This window comes from Medicago truncatula, chromosome 6 (assembly GCF_003473485.1).
Source record: "Medicago truncatula cultivar Jemalong A17 chromosome 6, MtrunA17r5.0-ANR, whole genome shotgun sequence".
Classification (NCBI taxonomy): domain Eukaryota; kingdom Viridiplantae; phylum Streptophyta; class Magnoliopsida; order Fabales; family Fabaceae; genus Medicago; species Medicago truncatula.
This window is the reverse complement of record NC_053047.1, coordinates 17,984,784-18,005,368: the sequence shown is the minus strand read 5'-3', so window position 1 is coordinate 18,005,368 and position 20,585 is coordinate 17,984,784. Positions and strand designations below refer to the sequence as shown.

The 20,585-nt window shown below is 32.2% G+C and overlaps 1 protein-coding gene across 1 annotated transcript; it reads right to left on the bottom strand.

Annotated features, from left to right (window-relative positions):
- Positions 1-1,131: 1,131 nt before the first annotated feature.
- On the bottom strand, positions 1,132-7,945 carry LOC25496433 (SNF1-related protein kinase catalytic subunit alpha KIN10). The gene is made up of 11 exons (XM_013596756.3): positions 7,834-7,945; positions 5,650-5,848; positions 5,202-5,386; positions 4,940-5,122; positions 4,687-4,818; positions 3,629-3,814; positions 3,359-3,448; positions 3,204-3,287; positions 2,708-2,848; positions 2,226-2,462; positions 1,132-1,554 (listed from the first exon to the last, which is right to left on the bottom strand). The coding sequence occupies exons 2-11, from the start codon at positions 5,837-5,839 to the stop codon at positions 1,444-1,446; spliced, it is 1,539 nt and encodes a 512-aa protein (XP_013452210.2). The 5' UTR covers positions 5,840-5,848; positions 7,834-7,945; the 3' UTR covers positions 1,132-1,443.
- Between the last annotated feature and the right edge of the window lie 12,640 nt (positions 7,946-20,585).

Genomic DNA, 20,585 nt, shown 5'->3' with positions numbered 1-20,585 from the left:
GTCCCTGCACTTTCGCCCAGTTTTGGCATTGGTCCCTACGCTTTTTTTTGTTTGGCATTGGTCCCTGCACTTTCTAAAACTTTTGGCTTTAGTCCTTCCGTTAACTTTCCGTTAAAAAAAAAAAACCAAAACTAACGGTGTGCCACGTGGTCCAATCATGACACGCCACGTGGCACACTAAAAAACAAAAAAAATCAATTTTTAATTATTATTTTATTCATTATTTTTTACTTAAAAATATCATTAGTCCCTGCACTTTCTGCATTTTTTGATATTAGTCCCTGCACTTTGGTATTAGTTCTTAAACTTTTTTTTTTTTTAAATACTTTCAATGAAATTATTATGTTTTAATTATTGTTTTGTTCATTATTTTATTCAGAATAATCATAAAAAAATGAAATCAAAAAATCTTTGTTAAAAAAAATTAAGTAATAATTGTATAACATTGCAAATGGAAATTGTATCGTATTAAAACCGTAACAATAGATAAAAATCAATAAAGAAGATGGAAATTAAGTTGCACCTTGGCAATATAGTCTCCCCCATAAATTGATTGTAACAAAAAATTAAATTCCTATATTGCCAAAGTGCAATTTAATTTCCATCTTTTTTGTTGATTTTTATCTATTGTTACGGTGTTAATACGACACAATTTCCATTTGCAATGTTATACAATTATTACTTAATTTTTTTTTAACAAAGATTTTTTAATTTTATTTTTTTATGATTATTCTCAATAAAAATAATGAACAAAACAATAATTAAAACATAATAAATTTCATTAGTATTTTTTTTAAAAAAAATAAAAAAAATTCAAGGACTAATACCAAAGTGCAGGGACTAATATCAAAAAATGCTGAAAGTGCAGGGACTAATGATATTTTTAAGTAAAAAAAATAATGAATAAAATAATAATTAAAAATTGATTTTTTTTTTGTTTTTTAGTGTGCCACGTGGCGTGTCATGATTGGGCCACGTGGCACACCGTTAGTTTTGGTTTTTTTTTTTAACGGAAAGTTAACGGAAGGACTAAAGCCAAAAGTTTTAGAAAGTGCAGGGACCAATGCCAAACAAAAAAAAGCGTAGGGACCAATGCCAAAACGGGGCGAAAGTGCAAGGACTAAACACACATTTAAGCCTTAAAATAATCAGTTGAAACATTAGATTCAATACCATAAATAACTGTATCTGTTGGGGGATGTTTCTTCCATAAAATTCCCAGAGTTTCACAGGATTGAAAAAAACTCAATTCACTGCGAAAAGGGAAGAGAATACCATATTTACGCTCGCCTCGTAAATATATGATCACCTAAATAATTAAAAACTGGGGGTATGTATACACTAAAAAATACAAGCATAAGGTCCACCCATTCTGATAGGGGATTTATATGTACACCATAAGCTTATTCTGAAGTCCCCCCATGTGAGTGTACTATCTTTGCATTAGAGAACGCGAAGCTGTGCAAGGAAGGCGGCACAAAGATCCAAGAAAAGAAACTGGGGACCCTCAAGCCTTTGAAGATCAAGCAGATATTTCTCCTGAGTTTTGTACAGCTGTGAAAGATATTAACATAGGTTTGAGAATGTTCTTGAGAAAAAAATACAGAAGAAATAGTTGTCTCCAAGAGGGTATCAAACTTCCGACATAAACTATAATACTAGTAAACTATGAAGTGTGTATTTGTTTTTCTGCTAGCATTAATTCACAAGCTTGTAAACGGAGAAGCAATAACTATGAAGCACTGACACGTACACCGAATACGACACTAACACCAACACATAACTACCCATAAGAATTTAAAAAAGTGATAGAATCCGACATCAACACAAGTTGGACACCGGACATGCCTTCAATCTAAAGTTCTGGTTCTACATAGACAACTAGTTTGTTCCTGGTTAAATGTGAGTTGGCATATTTTCTAATAGATTCCCAAACCCTGTTCCTATAAGAAATTATTTGATTGCATGTCCAAAGAACCAAAGTATAGCAAGAATGACTTAAACATGTCAATCAAATTGTCTAGTACTAAAAAATAGGAGTTTGGAGGAAGAATTTATTTTGAAGACGCTTCAACTATGGTTTCAAAATACTAATGTTTAGCAAAGGGTTCTGGCTGCTCATAAGCATCAATGAATGACAATGAAAAAGTTAATACTATACCGGTAAATATACAATTCGTTTAAATCTAAATGCAACATAGATTAGGGTTTATCGGAATAACTACCTGCAACTCAAACTTGACTACAGTTGACTTAGGAACAACGTCATTCTCAATAATGCTGTCATTTCCAAGGAAATTATTACTATGCACAGAATTGTTATCCATTCCTCCATGATGACCAGGGATGATAACAGCCCATCTGCACTTCATGTTATAGGGTCCAATTTTTTTCCAACAGACACTCAATTCTTGCAGAGCTTTAAGGACTTCGGTCATTATTTCACGAGGTTGGGCTCGAGACTATCACATGTCAACAAACAGAACCAATGGCTTACAAACATCAGTTAGAGGTAAGTATCAAAACAAGTACGTCAAAACATCAACTTTTCAGACGAAACAATCACAAACATCCAATCCAACAGTTATTTCATTAACAGCAAGGAATCGTTGCCGGTGATGGTGGAGTAAATTAAAGATGCCAAGCAAAATAAACCGTTACAGAATCCACTTTTGAATGAAAAAAAAAAACCTGTAAAATACTGCACCTGAAGCCCAAGGGCCCATTTTCTCTCAGCAGGGAACTGTTGCCTCATTCCTACTCCTTGATAATCCATATGTCCTGGAAAGCGTTGTCCACCGATTGGAGGAGCAACTTCACCGGAGTGGATACGGCTCAAACCAGAATCCTGAGCAATCATATCATTAAACCAAGATTAAAGAGCTTTGCATAGTACTATCCTGTTCTAAAAAGATATAAAAAACGAAATATAATATCAAGAATAGAAAACCTACAGTTTCCATAGTAAAAAACTGCACAAACAACTGTGTTCAAGCTAAAAAGATAAGTTGCACACACGAATACCATTTATAGAGTATAATAGCAATTTTGAGACTGCTGCATATTTCACACAGGCATACGATTTAAAAGTAAGTTAAAAATGTGTCTTATCAACTATAAGATATAAGCTAAATAACTGAATTGCTTCATTAAAGACAGACAACTTATGAAATTGTCAGTAATTGAAGAGAAAACAAACCGACCATTGTCTCTTGAAACTCAGCTCCAAGATAGCCGGTGGAAACACGATAACGATTGTCCAACAACAAATAGTAAGTTACAGTACCCTGAAATAAATTGATAGTAATAAGAAGCAATCTGGAAGGCAGGTAAGCAGGTCAAAATGAATGGCACAAACCTCGTTTTGTATCCTATTCTTAAGGGACTCAACCAATGGTTCCCTTTCAAATCCCCTATTAACCACCTCCTGAAGAATCTCCTCATCAATCTGCAAAATCATTACGTTGGTTGAAAAAAAAAAATTGACTAATTAATACAAGCACTATATTATATGCAACACATGGAGGTGTAATTATGAATTTCGAAAAACACGCAAAATCAATCGTAACTGCAGTGTGCCATAAAAATGCAAAAAGAAAGCAGAACCCTTAAAAAAATAAAAACAAACCTTTTTGGCCTGTTGAAGTGTATCTGGTGGTGGCACCGCCAAATATCGAGGCAGATGAAGTAGGAACCATGGGTGTTGGCGTATCTCTGGTATGGTCATCCTTTTCATGGGATCCACCACAAGCAGCCTTGGTATCAAATCTCTGGCACCAGGAGATAGATGGCTTGGAAGGGTATATATCCCACCCTATAACAAATGAGAAGAGGACTGCTTCAGAAGAAAAATAAAAACTATTTCTCAAGAGCATCATTGGAGAAAAATAAATCTGATTTGTGCATTAGGGTTCTCAAAAGAAGTCATCCAATGGATTATGTCAAAGTTATTATTAATAGATCACTTTTAACACATAAGACTTTACTACGTTACATTATGAAATCTCTACAGTAATTTAGATCATGCATCAGAACTCAAGACAGAAAAGAATCGTGAGACTGCATAATGAAATTCGTGCAAAATGTTTCATGATCTTAATAGGTTGAAGAAACCAGCAAAAACTTTGGTATATTTCCCCAATTTTTCTTCCGTGTGGAGCATGTCTCTTTCTATCATAAGACCAGAAAGGATGATGAAGACCTTCCTATGATCAAAATTGTAAAGCAAAAGGTACGTGTATATTAAATATTCAACCTTCTCACTCAGTCATGAAGAAAACCAAATAATAAATTAAAATACTCTGTAAACAAACACTGGACTGGACAAGGGAAGACATATACAAACATAGCATAACTATTCAAAATTGATGGACAGATTCATAGATCATAAGATAATTTCCTAACTCAGCACAGAGTATAACAAGTCAAAATCGATGGAACTGAAGAATCACAAGGTTCGCAATTATTAAAGACTGAACTCCGAAGAATGGTTAAACTGGGTTCCTCTTGTTGAGTAAGACTGAAGAATGGTTGTGAGTAATCCTTGGCCAATGAGCTAGCTTTAAGGGGTGAGTTAGGCCCAAACCCAAAATCCAATAAATATGACATGACAGCGGTGGGTAATATAAATCTATTAGTCCTTACAAACTCACAAAACAAAGAGGAAAACCAAAAAAGAAATTATACCTTTATTTTTTTGAAGAGGTTGGGGATATTTTCATCATCAAAAGGAAGAGTGCCACAGAGAAGTGCATATAAAATTACACCACAGCTCCAAACATCTACTTCAGGTCCAGCATATAATTTCCCAGAGATAACCTGCAAAAAGAACAGTTTGGCCAAGTAAGAATCATAGGAGGAAGAAAATGTAGATTATCAAAATGAACATTACAATAATAACTTGCTGGGTTACAAATTTAAAATCTGTAGATGTACAAACCTCTGGAGCTGCATAGTTGGGGCTTCCGCAACTTGTCTTAAGAAAGTGACCATCACGCATGATGTTGCTCAGGCCAAAATCAGCAATCTTGACACTCCATTTTGAGTCCAAAAGTAAATTTTCGGGTTTCAGGTCTCTATGAACTACCATATTCCTGTGACAGTACTCCACGCCAGAGATAATCTACTTCCAAAGTAGAAGTTAGCTTAAATATTCTGTGACAAGTATAAGCTTCTCAAGCGCACAACAAAAGTAATTATACCTGCTGGAAGAAACTGCGAGCTTCATCTTCTTGAAGCCTACCCTTTTCTACTATGTAATCAAAAAGTTCTCCAGATTTCACATACTCCATCACCACATAAATATCAGTTGGGGTTTCTACAACCTCGTAAAGGCGTATAATGTGGTGATGCATGAACAATCTTAAAATTTTTATTTCCCTTCTAACTGCAACAAATTGAAGAAAAAAAAACTATAAGCATATTTAATTTAATTCACCGAGAATTAGCTGAAGCAAAAGTACAGAATTTGAAAACTATAGCTTACGAAAATCAATTATCAATCAACAAACACACACACACACACAAAATGTTTTTGAACCTAGAGATAAAAAATTACTAAAAAAAGAAAGAAAAAAACTGAAAACAGTTAATATCTAGTCCTGCAATTCGATAGGGAGTATGAGTCATTGGTATGCGAAGAATCCAAACCTTTTTCTTCCATGTCCATGTTCTTTATTTTTCGGCGATTGAGAATCTTAATGGCAACTTTATGACCCGTCAATACATGCTCAGCAATTTTCACTTTGCCAAATGACCCAATACCAAGAGTTTTCCCCATTTTGTAATTCCGTAGAAACGCGTTCACATTTCCACCACCAGGGCCAGCTGATCCATCCATTTTTCAAATCTAGAGGAAAATAAAAAAAAAAATACTATATGAAACTCATTCTCATTAAAGTATATGGAAATGGATGCACATATACAAAACAGATTGAAGCATCCATTGGCAATGAAATCAAATAAATAAATGATGGTATCATATGCAAAGCGATTAAAAAATTACAACAGATGTTATAACATTTGAACAAATTTAATTAGAGTCCACAGCATAATTTTCCTCTAAATAATAAGTGATAAGTCATTACCATATTTTAAAACACAATTAAGATTTACTTTATTGAGTTAAGGGAATATTTTAACTTTGACTACCTTAATGTATATAATTGGATGCAAACAGCAATGATGATAATCACAATGTTAGTCCCATGTTGATTTCATGGAAAATATCTTCTCAGTTGCCAGCATTTGGTGCACAGCTAGAGAAATATATTTGTTCCTATTATTTAGTCGGTGTACAAAAGAGGAAACCGGCGCATCAAATAGGCCAAAGACTGAAAGTAACGCATTGAGGTGTTGTCCCTTTAAGTTATGAGCGTGCCCGCGGTGGGATCTTTGGCAAGCGTTTCTAGTTCAAGCAAGGCATGCGTTATTGGCAGCTATTGAAAGACCACAGTCCTAATAGCTCATTTTGATTCTAATAAGGTAAAACAGTCCAGCCGACCGTTAAAAATAGCAAACAAATCGTTATGTCTGCTGCCTTTATTCAATTTGATATACAAATTATCAGCATCTCTCGCATAAATGCCACAAAACCCTCTAGGGTTTTGACCTTAGATCCACCTTTAACCACCCTACTTCCCTGCTCTCAGAAACCATCACTTCAGATAACTACCTCAATTCCTTTCCACCACACTTACAAAAGATCTTCTCTCGATAATATTAACTCTCATTTCTCTTTCTTTCATTTTCAAAAATCAATTTTCAATTTCAATCACACTCATCCACAACATTCTCATTTCTATAACCTCTCACTCCCTTTTCTTCTCAGCCCAATTAACAAAACCCTAATCACACCTCCACAATGCTCCCTCAATCCAGCACCTTAGATTTCGTCTCCAAATCCCAAGACCTCCTCTCAACCATCCAATCCGCCACCACACCCTCCAAAAGAGGGTAACGATCATCTCCATTTCTTCCATTTGGAGAGACAAAAGACACAAGAAACATTAAAAATAAATAAAATAATAATTAATGGTGGGGGACCCAATATCTGTTTTGTGTCTATCTCTATCTAAATGGAACCCTCCGTTTATTTAGAGAACTAGAGACGATCCTAACTCCCAAAATAACCACCCGATGCACCTCCATTCGAAACCTTCATACACACCGGCCCACTCACCCGATCAATCCTGCCACTCCATCTCCCTCGTTTTCCCAACCCTAATCTACAACCTCTTAAGCTTAAAAAACCCACGTGCCACTTCACCTTCATCCCCAAACTCCACAAACCCCTATTCTCTCTCTTCTCCCTCACCGTTATCAAAACCAACAACCTCATACAGCCACTTTCTTTCCACCACAAAAACAATCTTCTCTCAGATGGGTTAGTTGCTCAGCTAGTTTGAACTAAGGGTTAAAAAGTTCGAGGTTCTGGTCTAAACTCTAACAAAGGAGAAAAATACTAATCTAACAACTAAGTGCTAACATTTACAGTTTAAAACAATAAATTATCAAAATTTCTCTCAAATTTTCTACACTAACCTAAAATCCACAAACAATGATAACAAAAAAAACACACTTGATAACAATTAACAAAAAATACAGAAATTCATAAGATAAAAATGAAAATTCAGAAATGACATAATTTTTTTAGTGAATTTCAGAATAAACACGGTTCAATTTAAGGTTAGTTAAGAAAAAAAATCAAATTCAGATTGGAATTGAAATAGAAAAAACGAAATGATAAAATAATTTATTATCGAGAATTGATGAAGATCGGAGAGTGAAACAGAATGAAGAAATGAAAAGGAAGAAAAAAGCGCGAATCCTCACCAGCGATTAGAGAGAGAATCGAAGTTGCAGTGAAGAAACCCGGAAAAAGCGATGGGAAATGGGAAAGTGATGTATTAATGGGAAATTTTTGTGTGTGTGTTTTTTTTATTGATATTGTAAGGTAATTATTGCCTTTTTTTTTTTTTTTTTTTCCTCCAGTAACATGCTCCTATTTATTGTATTTAAATTAGATCATCTGTAATAATTTTTTTTTTCTTCTGGAAAACACCCTTCCCTATATGACTGTACATATTTGCTGACGTGGTACACTATGTGGCATGCTGACTGTACATATATGCTTATGTGGCATGCTGATTGTATAATTAATTTTATTTTTTATTTTTCTAAGGTTACATGTGGCATTTGTGACCATTTTTTTAAAAAAAATTATAATATAAATTCATTTATATTAATTTAGAAATAAAATAAATTTTAAAAATTTGAAAATAAAAAAATTCAGGATTTTTTTTAATACGAAAAATATTTTCCAAATATTTTATTTTTTTTTTAAATAAGAAAATAATTTTTTTCTAAAATTTTAATTTCAAAAATGATTTAATAAAAATTTGGAATAAAATTTTCGAAAAAAAATCTGAATTTCTTAAAAATTTTTAAAAAAATTTGTATCCAGATTTTTAAAAATAAAACATTTTTAAGAATTTTTTTTTGTAGAAAAAATTTTAAAACTATTTTTTATTTCGGGAAAAAAATATAACTTTTTTTTTAAATTTTGAATTTGTTTTTTCTAATTTAACTATTTACTTTATTTTGAAAATTAAACTCCAGAATCTTTAAAAAAAATTCGAAAAATCTGGAAAAAAAAAATCTGAATTTCTTCTAAATTTTTTTAAAAATTGTATCCAGATTCTAAAATATAAAACATTTTTCAGAATTTTTTCTTTGTAGAAAAAATTTTAAAACTGTTTTTTTTTTTTCGAGAAAAAAATATCACTTTTTTTTTTTAAATTTCGAACTTGTTTTTTCTAATTTAACTTTTTTTTTTATTTTAAAAATTAAACTCCAGAATCTTTAAGAAAAAATATTGAATTTCTTCTAAATTTTTTAAAAAATTGTATCCAGATTTTTAAAAATAAAACATTTTCCAGAATTTTTTTTTGTAGAAAAAATTTTAAAGCTGTTTTTTTTTCTGGAAAAAAACATGACTTTTTATTAAAACCTCTAATTTGTTTTTTCTAATTTTTTGTGATTTTTTAATATTTGAATTTAAAAAAAAAACCAATATTTCAAAAAAATCTTATCGTTTTTTCTGATTTTTTTATTATTTGAAAAAAAAAAACTTTTTTTTTCGATTTTTAAATTTTATGGAAATAAATCTGAATATTTTTCTGATTTTTTTTTATTTTTGAAAATTAATTTTCAAATATTTTAAAAAATAAAATCTGATGTAGACAATTAATAATAAATAAAAATTAAAAAAAAGTCAGCGCCACATATGCGCATTTGATGAGTTGGATGGAGGAGAGGTGTTTTCCGGAAAAAAAAAAAGTTTTACAAGGATGCAAATCAAACCGAAAATTTTATAGGGGCGAAAACTAGAAATTACCTATATTACAGGGGTGAAAAGCACTATTAACCCTAATTTCATTAACTATAAGATTTCTGTTTTTCTTCCAACACATTTTGCTCGCGTCCAACTGAAATATTTAAACTACTTCTGCGTTAATTAACTAACGCAAGTGTACATATTTGCGTAAGTTAAGTCTTGCAAATATTTATTTACTATATTCAAATTATTTTATTTACTTTATTCTAATTTATTTGTTCACTATATTCTAATTCATTTATTTACGTTATTCTAATTTATATTATTTATGTTATTTTATTATTTATTCACATAAATTAAATATTTATTCGAATTTATTCATTAAATAAATACAAATATAAATAAAATGAAATGAACTAAATTAATATTTATTCGGATTTATTCATTAAATACAAAATCAGAAAATAAAAACAAATATAAATAAAAAGAAATGAACAAAATTAATACATATAACAACATCTCATTTTATTAATAGAATTTATACAATAATTGATACATTTATTCGAATTCACTAAATAATCTACTTATTTTCTTTTTACCCTCTTGGGGTAAAAAGTGAGCAGCCTTCTTGGGGGCAAACTAGTGACCAACCATCTTGTGGAAAAAGACATAATCAACTTGGGGTAAATTTAAATCTAGTTCTTTTTATACCCAAGAAGAATCTTTTCACCCACGGTAAAAAGTTTTTGGGTAAAAAGAAGCAAATTTTATTTTACCTCAAATGTTGGTCTCTTTTTCCCCAAGCAGGCTAGTCACTATTTTGCCCCAAGAAGTCTACTCACTTTTGCCACCAAAGAGACTATTGAAAGAAAAAAAATAAAATTAAGGGAGAGTGAGGATGGAGAGAAAGCAATATGTTGTGAGGAAATAGGGAAGTATGAAGGGGTATTTATAGGTGGTTTAATGTAACATAACACTTAATGAGGTCAAAAAACGTGAAAAACTTAAAAAACGTGTAAAAACCATTAAAATGCATTGACCACCGTCCACAAAAATGTGTGTTCTTGATGACAGACCACCGGCCAACTTGCGTGAGTTAACTCGCACACATGCCAGTGGTGCGTGACTTAACTCATGTAAGGGTATAATTAGAAATTATGCTGGGCGCGAGCAAAATGTTGGGAGAATAGCAGAAACCTAACTATAATTAATAAGGCGTTTTTAGTAAATGAAACATATTTTATCATTAAAATCACACTATTAATAATTTCTTTAATAATAGTGTAAAACTCAAATATGACACCTAATGTGAGATAGAAGAGTCAATATCCAATCCATTTACAATTGTCTCCCTTTCCTCCATTTGGAGAGATAAAGACACATAAAATCTTGAAAAAAAATACAAAGTAATTAATTATGGTGGGATCCATTTAATTAAAATATCCACTATCTCTTTTTTGTGTCTATCTCATTTCAAATAATATCCTCAATTTATTTTGACAAATGAAGAGTATCTTAACTCGAGATAGAAGGAGTAACTATTTTTTTGAGCGGAAATAACTTATAGTTTTTTTTATAGGCAATGCTAAGTAATAATAAATAGGCAATAAATAAATGGGTTAATAGTGCTTTTCACCCCTATAATATAGATCATTTCCAATTTTCGTCCCTATAAAATTTTCGGTTTGATTTGCATCCTTGTAAAACTTTTAAAAAGTAAGATATAGAATAGTCAAGGGAATTAATTCAAAACTATAGAACATGCCATTTTATGCCCATTATATGTGTTTGATTGCAGGTTACATCTTTTAATCACCAGACAGATAAGAAGTAACAATTACTTGCATGTAGTTAGCTTTTCAAATTCCAATTTTCAATCACACAAACCAAAACAAAAAGTAGATAGAATTAACAAAACTAATTTAATTGAAATTTGTGTTCTTTAGGAGGACGAGATAAATAGAGAAATGGAAAATGTAAGAAGGAGAGGGAACGATTTCGAAACTGCGAGGTAGAGGGAGAAACATTGATTTGGCACGGTGACATGAAGAGTTTCCGAGCCTGCGACAACACCAATATCAAGGGTGACACTACTGATGTACATTGCTTTGTACCTATTTTCATAAGCAAAAAAATCAGAATAAAAAATCTTTTTCAGTCCTTTCTTCTTACTTCGTGTTATGTTATTTTTTATGGTTGTTTTGTTTAGGTTCTACAGGTTCTTTTCGAATGGTTTTAAAGTAACTCTCGGGTGGAGTTTGTTAGGAGAAAAACAAATGTCATAGTCTCGCAAGAGAGACTACGTTTCTAGCTAGTTCCGTTGTTTATTTTCATATACCTTATTGTATTAAAATTTTGATTATTAATATGATATGCTATAAGCACCTTTTTTTAAAAAAATCTAAACACAGAGAAAATCATTTGATTAATGTTATTTATATAAAAAATAATAGTAAAAATTGGATATTGGATTCATCTTATGAATGTAAAAGAATGATATAAAGCGCCATCTTGGATTCAACTTGAGATAGTAGCTCAGTGGTAAAAGGTTAGCTTTATAATCTCAAGGTACATTAATTTTAAGAAACTGATACAATTCATAGCATTGAGTCTGAAAATCAAATAGACATACATGAATCAATTAAATCTATATATAAAATTTATACAAAAAATCGTGAAAGATAATTCAAGTTTTGGCTTAAAAGCTACCCTTAAAGTATATATAATCTCAGTTGTTTAACATAAGATTGTGATGCATCACATATCATATTCTTAAGAATGGTTTTACCCATTCAGCTAAACTTTGTTCCTTTTCTGGTCTTTTTCGATCAATTGCTTTCCTTCCGGTTAACACCAGTCAAGAAGAACAAAATTGTCGGGATCACTTCAAATTTCCTGAAAACACAAATTTATGAGCAGGTGAAAAAAACAAATAAATCATTAGACAAAAACCATATCTTTGTTAAATATAATAATTATACATTATAATAAATATAATATATTTTATTGTGTATTTCATAAATGTGAATTTTATATGATTTAACTTGGTGTTTTTTTTTCTTCAAGGCGTGTACTCTTCTATTTACTTTGAATATATTATGCCCCTAAGAAAATTTACTCTTATTTTTTCTTTTCTTTTGAAACGGAAAATTTCTCTTATAACATGTAAAAGTTCTCTCTCATATATAAATGTTAGAAAATTGTCATAAATTATGTGTTATTAAAGGATATTGTTAGAGTGCAGAAACATGTTAAATTTTGAAAAGAAAACTTATCACTATTATGAAGTTAAAAGTCCATAATCTATTTTTTTTTCTTTCTACTAATCATATATGAGTTAGTTATAACTCATTCAGGGTTACAATATTTAAACTCATATATGTATATATTCATACAATATGAAGTATATAAAAAAAAAATCATAATTAAATTAGTTGATCCAAAACAAAAGGAAAAAAACTGATATACATATCGGTTTATATAATGAAAAATAAACATAAATTAGATTAAGGATTTGAAGTTGATTGCATACCTTTGGTACTTTGTCGATTTGATATCTAGAAATTTATGCTTATTTTCAAAACATCGTCGTCATCATCCTGTTCAGTCTCATCTTCATCAATGGTCATAAAAAACATGCTTGATGGAGAGGATAAAGTGGTTTGACTTGAAATTAAACACATAGTATGTTTGGTCAAGTTATCATATCAAGAATATCTCATGCCTGATTTTAACGTCAAAAATCTAAATTCTATAAGAAAGAAGGTGGACTGACAAAGGAAATTAGATGTTTCAAGAATACATCAATAAGGAGAAACAAGAAAAAAGATATTGAAAATAGTTAAGAAAATAAGAACACATAAAATCAAAGAAGCAATGGAGAAAAATGAGATGCAACGGCGCTTTATATAGAGAAAGTGTAACGAAAGGAAAGAAACTTTAGGGTTTGGGTTTTGGGCTTGGGCCTAGAAAAATATTTTTTTTAGTGGCCTTTTTAAATTTGCACCTTCTAGGTTTTACTTAGTTATCATTATTTAAAAATAAAACGAATGTTCCTTTTGTAGACCACTAAGTCTTCACCCGATTATTCTAATGTTAAAAGAAAATAAACTTATTTGATGCCATTGATACAATTACCATGGCCAAACCAATTAAATTAGTTTATGTCCACCGAAATAAAATTGAAGTTTTTCGTAACATGCTTGGTTTTTATTCTTGTTTTTCTTTTGATTGCATCGAAAGAAGCGCTGATTTTGCTTTATTTTGGTGCAACTTAATTGTCAACTTGTAGATTATTCCACTAACCACATTATTGTTGCAATTTCTGATTCTGTTCTTGGTTTATGGAGACTCACCGGATACTACGGGTATCCTTATGGGGAAGTTAGACGTGCTGCGTGGGATTTTCTTCGTCATTTGTTTGGTCATAATTGAGGTCCTTGGTGTATTTTTGGTGACTTTAACGACATTATGGATGACATCAAGAAAATAGGTCGCACCCCTAAACCTTAGTTGTTTATAAATAGTTACCGTTAGACTGTTCTTGATTCAGGTTTATCAGATGTCGCGGTTGAGGGGTATCCCTTTACTTGGTTCAAGATTTTAGGTATGCCTTAAGTAGTGGAAGAAAGTTTAGATAGAGCATTTGCAAACAATTCATGGTTTAATTTATTTCCTCATGCTAATCTTGTAGCACCGACATCAGATCATTACCCGATTCTTCTGAATCGCAACCCTATATCTCGACCTCATCTCTGACACTGTAATTTTTGTTATGACAATGTGTGGCACATCGAATTAGACTTTTGAGAACTTGTTACTGATTCTTGGAATATGTATGCACACGAGAACATCATTCTTAAACTTGCATCATGCGCAAAGGACATTTCTTCTTGGAGCAAGGATCATTGTCGTTAGTTAATAATTGATATAGCCGATTCTCGTTGTGAGATGCATAATATTCAGCTCAATGGTGCAGTTCACAGTCAGACCCGATTGTTAGAGGTAATAAAACGTATGAACAAGTTGTTGGCTCACGAGGATTCTTATTAGCGACAAAGGGCAAAGGCTCAATGGTATCGTGATGGTGACCGTAACACAAAGATCTTTTCTGCTTGTGCAGCTTCGCGTAAGAAGGTGAACCAAATTATTTCTCTTAATATGGTGAAGGAAATAAATTCAGAAATGATCAAGGTATTCACGAAATTACATAAAATTATTTTCTTGAGCTGTTTCAATAAAAGAATAGAGTTGTTGCCCCTATTTTAGATGTCAATGGACATGTTGTTTCTGTTCAAGATAATATTAGTCTGACAACTCCTTTTACTAAGGAGAGGTTCCAGATTTCGATGTTCTCAATGCATCCGGATAAATTTTCGGGTCCTGACGGCTACAATCCTGGTTTTTTATCAACACTTTTGGAGTCTTTGCAGCGATGATATTTTCAAAGAATATTGTACTTGGCTGGTAACAGGGCAATTTCCGGCTGAGTTGAACATGATAAACATCACGCTTATTCCGAAAGGCAATGTTCAACATAGTATGAAGGATTTGCGCCCTATTGTTCTTTGTAATGTACTCTATAAACTTATTTCTAAAGTTCTTGCAAATAGATTGAACTTGTCCTTCCTCATTGTATTTTCGATTCTCAATTAGCTTTTGTTTCAGGTCAATCTATACTTGATAATGCCATGGTTGCTATTGAGGCGATTCACTTTATGAAAACTAAGACCCAGGGGAATGACGGGTATGTAGCAATTAAGTTGGATGTTAGCAAGGCATATGACCGCATGGATTGGGACTATCTCTGTCAAGTCATGGATAAAATGGGGTTTGATGACAAATGGATCCATTGGATGAGTTTATGTGTTGAATTTATGGATTATTATGTCCTTGTTAATGGTGAAACTATAGGTCCTATTATCACGGGGCGTGGTCTCGGGCAAGGGGACCCCTTATCCCCTATACTTATTTATTATCTATGCGGATGGATTTTCATCTCTTATCCACGATGCGGAAGAAAAGAATAGCATTATTAGCACCCGAGTTTGCATAACCGCGCTTCTGGTTTCTCATATTCCCTTTTACGACGACTGTTTTTTTATTTTATTTTTATTTTTATTTTTTTTATAGCAGAGGAGGACCAAGCATAAGTAATAAGGAATATTTTATTGATGTATAAAGTGGCGTATGGTCAACCAATTAGTTTGCCGAAATATGAAATTTTCTATTGTTGGAATGTAGGGAATGCTCGAAAGAATTCCATCACTAATATTTTGGGGATCCAATCAGTTCTTGGCACCAACAAATATTTAGTTTTATCATTTATGATAAGTCGGGATCGAACAAAGAATTTTTCTTATATTAAAGACAAGGTTTGAAAAAAAAAATAGTTCTTGGATTAGAAAATATTTGTCGAAGGCAAGGCGCGAGGTTATGATCAAGTCCGTTTTGCAATCTATTCTGTCTTATGTCATGAGTATTTTTCAAATGCCATCCACTTTAATATATTCTATTAAAAAAATGATGAATTCTTTCTGGTGGGGTCAAGGTCATACGACTCATCGTAGAATCAATTGGTTAAGCTAGGAAAAATTGTCTATGCATAAATCTCAAGGAGGTATGGGTTTTAAAGACCTTTCAGCTTTCAATATGGACATGTTAGGTAAGCAAGGGTGGAAGTTCCAAATGAACCATAGTCTCTTATTTCTCGTATTTTTAAGGCACGCTATTCCCCCAACAAAACATACCTCACGGCCACCGTTGGTCATAACCTGAGCTATGTGTGGCGCAATCGTATTCGTGCCTGTTTTATTATATGTGGTTGCACTCGATGGAGTATTGGCTCTACTACTTGTATTCCTATCCTTGATGAACCTTCGTTGCATAATGGTGAGTGTATTGACAATAATATTTCAGGAGCTCATTTTGTTTGTAATGCTTCGATAAATTGTCTTTTGGATACTTATGTTAAAAGTTGTAATGAACCTGCTGTTCGACAAGTCTTCAGTGATGACTTAGCTTCTAAAATTCTCAACACACCTCTAATTGAGCAAGCTCAACATGATATGATGATTTGGAAAGCTGAAAAGAATGGTCGTTATTCAGTGCGTAGTGCTTACCGGTTGTGTGTTACCGAGTTAGTAGATTTATCACATCTTTATTGTCCGGGGTATTGGTCGGGGATTTGGAAACTCATATCTCCTCCAAAGGTTAAAAATTTGATATAGCGGATGTGTTGAGGCTGCTTACCAACTTGTGTTCGACTTCTTGATAAAGGCATTCAATGTCCTACCTAGTGTGTTAGTTGTGACTCTAATCATGATGATTTTGGTCATATTTTATGAATGTCCTTTTGTTGTTCCAGTTTGGTCTATGACAGGTATGTGGCACAAAATTCAGAATGCAATCGAAACATCTCCTTCGACTATTGAAGCTATCTTCTCATTGTTGCATTCTTTATCTGCCACGCTTTCTCAAAGGATGGCAGCACTATTTTGGAGCATTTGGAAGCATAGGAATGTTAAAGTGTGGGATGACGAAACATAAACTTGTGTGATGGTGGTTGAAAGAGCTAGGTCCATGGTGAATATTGGAAGCTTGCGAATGCCCGTTGAGCCAATGGGAAAGTTGCGCACACTAATGATCATAGTACATCAGGTTCTCATGCAATCGCTGCTGATGCGGCTGTTGTTCCTGTTAGTTGGCATCCTCCCGTGCAAGTTAGAATGATGTGTAATATTGACGCCGCATTTTCCAACGAGCGTAATAGAATCGATATTTGCATTTATCTTTGTGATGAAGGTGGCGTGTTTCTTCTGGCCAAAACAATCAGCTTTATTGGTGTTTAATCGGTTGATATTGGTGAAGCTTTGGGTCTCTATCACGCCTTGCAATGGTTGAGTGACATGCAACTCGACAATATCGACTTTGAAGTTGATTCCAAAAACCCGAAAAGAGGTCGTTTACTCAGGTAGGGAAGAAATCTCTGAATTAGGTACATCACAACTTCCCGAAATCTTCTCTCTTCCAGGTTCAACAACTATCGGGTGAAGTTTTCTAGGAGATAAGCAAATGTGGTTGCTCATAGTCTCGCAGGAGAGGCTACGTTTTTTTCTAGTCCCGTTGTTTATTTCCCATATACCCTATTGTATTGAAACTTTGATTATTAATGATATAAGCATTATTGTTTAAAAAAAAAAAATCTAAAAAAGAGAAAATCAATTGATTATTATTATTTATATAAAAATTACTAGTATAAACTATAAAGCACCATCTTGGATTCAACTTGAGATAGTAGCTGAGAGGTAAAAGTTTAGCTTTATAATCTCAAGATACATTAAATTTAAGAAACTGATACAATTAATAGCATTGAGTCTTAAAATCAAATAGACCAACATGAATCAATTAAAAAAACTATATAGAATTTATACAAAAAGCTACCCTTAAATATATATAATCTCAATTGCCTAACATAAGATTTTGATGCATCACATATCATATCTTTTGAAATTGAGTTGTAGTATATGAAGCTAAAGACAATGAACCACCGTTTGGACCATAGTTAGTTGCACTTCCACCACCACCACACCACCACCACCATGTCTTGAGAAATTAGAAGATGAAAAGCCATCATACAAGACATTTCCATTATTTTAATTAAGGATATTTTTTATCTTATTAACAACTTCACTCATTAAAGGCCTTGCTTTTTTGTCGTGCTAAATACAAGGTTTTCTTAAGAATGGTTTTACCCATTCAGCTAAACCTTGCTTTTCTTCCTATTAGCACTTGAAGAACATCAAAATGTTAGACATCACTCTTGAAGGTGTCCTGTCATCACATATCCAGGATCTACATAGCCTCGAGTTCCAATCACTTTAGTTTACACATGATTTTCCTGAAAACACAATTTATGTGCAGGTGGAAAAAATAAATAAATCATTAGATAAAAACAATATCTTCGTTAAATATGATAATAATAATAATAGTAATTAAACTCGTATATGTATTCATAGATTATGAAGTATAAAAAAAATATCATAATTAAATTAGATGATCAAAAACAAAAGGAAAAAAAAAAACTAATATACATATCAATTTATATAATGAAAAATAAACATAAATTAGATTAATCATTTGATGTTGATTGCATACCTTTGGTACTTTGTCGATTTGATAGGTAGACATTTATGCTTATTTTCAAAATATCGTCATCATCGTCCTGTTCATACTCATCTTCATCAATGTTCATAAAAAACATGCTTGATTGAGAGGACAAAGTGGATTGACTTGAAATCAAACACATAGTATGTTTGGTTAAGTTATCAGATCAAGAATATCTCATGCCTGATTTTGACATCAAAAATCTAAATTGCATAAGAAAGATGTTGGACTGACAAAGGAAATTAGATGTTCAAAGAATACATCAATAAGAAGAAACAAGAAAAAAGATATTGAAAATAGTTAAGAAAAGAAGAATGCTTAAATTCGAAGAAGCAATGGAGAAAATGAGATGCAACGGCGTCTTATATAAGTAACGAAAGGAAAGCGACTTTAGGGTTTGGATTTTTGGGCTTGGGCTTGGGCCTAGAAAAATGATTTTTTTAGTGGGCTTTTTAAATTTGCACCTTCTAATTTTTACTTAATTATAACTATTTTAAAATAAAACGAATGTTCCTTTCGTAGACCACTAAGTTTTTACCCGATTATTCTAATGTCAAAAGAAATTAAACTTATTTGATGCCATTGACACAATTATCATGGCCAAACCAATTAAATTAGTTTATATCTTGGTTTCAAACAAACTACTAACACACCAATCAATGAAAGTAAACTTTTTTAGAGGAATGGGTGTCAACTTTGATTACGTATCTTCTTTGAAGCCCAGAGACTTCAAAGTTGATGACGTACTTGTATCTGATATGTATCCTGCAACAGTAACTGCCCGTTACGCCCCGATATGTAGCATGAGAGTTTCCGAAGATTAAATTTTATTTTAAAAAAATCAATTGTCCAATACTTTTCATATACATCGGGGATACGCGAGAGATACGAGGTGGAAAATTCATACACAAGAATGCATGATGTTTTTGTTCTCTTTTTGGGATGAGAAATGCTAGCAACACACATTTTAACACGCAATTTTCAACACTCTCTCTTTGATTGGTTAAAATTCACACGGGACCTCTAATATCGCACTAATAGTCCGCCGGCAAACAAGGGAAACAAACATAACAGTTGCAGTGCACATATTAAATCAATTCAGAAAAACCTCTAAACGTAGAAAAACCTCTTTTACAACTCCAAATAAAAACTACAATAACTGATACGCATATTAAATCAATTCACATAAACAATAAACCAAAGACACCAATAGAAGCAAGAATGAGAAAACAGTAACCCTATTTACTAATCACAAAAGAAAACCTTGAATGTATAAATAAAGCCTCTTTCTTCTTATTATGTGGTTGTTTGATCTTGTAAAAGATAGCAGAAAAAAGGGACATTTCTAACTTCACTTTCAAATTGAAACTTTCGTAACACAGTTTTAAAATTGAATCAATAAACAACCCGACTCACAACAATGATAAGATAAAAAAATCATGAGCCAAACAAAGGATTCCATTGCAAGAGCCAACAATACGAAAGTATTATTGGTCAAAATGAGTTTTTTATTTTTTTATTTTTATTTTTAAAGTAATTGCATTCACCTTCCCCGAGGTTTTATTAAAAGACACTCATACCCCCTCTAATTTGGAAAACGCATTCACATCCCTTAGTTATTTTATGAGTGACGCATTTTCCCCCCTAGACACCAAGTCTATCTGTTAATTTTAACAATGCACAAGAAATAATAATGATGAATAAAAGATGGTAATTGACATATACTCATGACATAACTTTCTTGATTATGTAAATTAAAAAGAACATATATTTTGTTTTCTATTCATGGCATAAATCTGTTTGTTATTTGTTATACTGACCGAAAAGTTTGCTAATTGGTTGTCGGTTAGGAAGATTAAACACTAATTGTTTCTTATGTTATAAAGGAAGATGCAAGAGACAAGTACTGGTGTGAGGCAAGTTGTGTTTTGGTGGAAAGGTGATTAAAGGTCAGAGTGAATTTAATTTCGGTGGCATCGTTTCATATTCCCAGCTTTTGGGAGAAAAAACAACAAATTAATTAGGGTATCAATTTTGAACTAAGACAAATATCTAGTTAGCCATGATAACTAAGGTAAAAATA

Bases quoted from the DNA above. Each gene is read 5' to 3' on its own strand.
- LOC25496433 (XM_013596756.3), bottom strand. From the start codon at position 5,839: ATGGATGGATCAGCTGGCCCTGGTGGTGGAAATGTGAACGCGTTTCTA. The intron at 5,387-5,649 runs GTTTGGATTCTT...AATTTGTTGCAG, and splicing joins CATGGACATGGAAGAAAAAG to TTAGAAGGGAAATAAAAATT. The intron at 3,449-3,628 runs GTTTGTTTTTAT...ATGATTTTGCAG, and splicing joins CACTTCAACAGGCCAAAAAG to ATTGATGAGGAGATTCTTCA.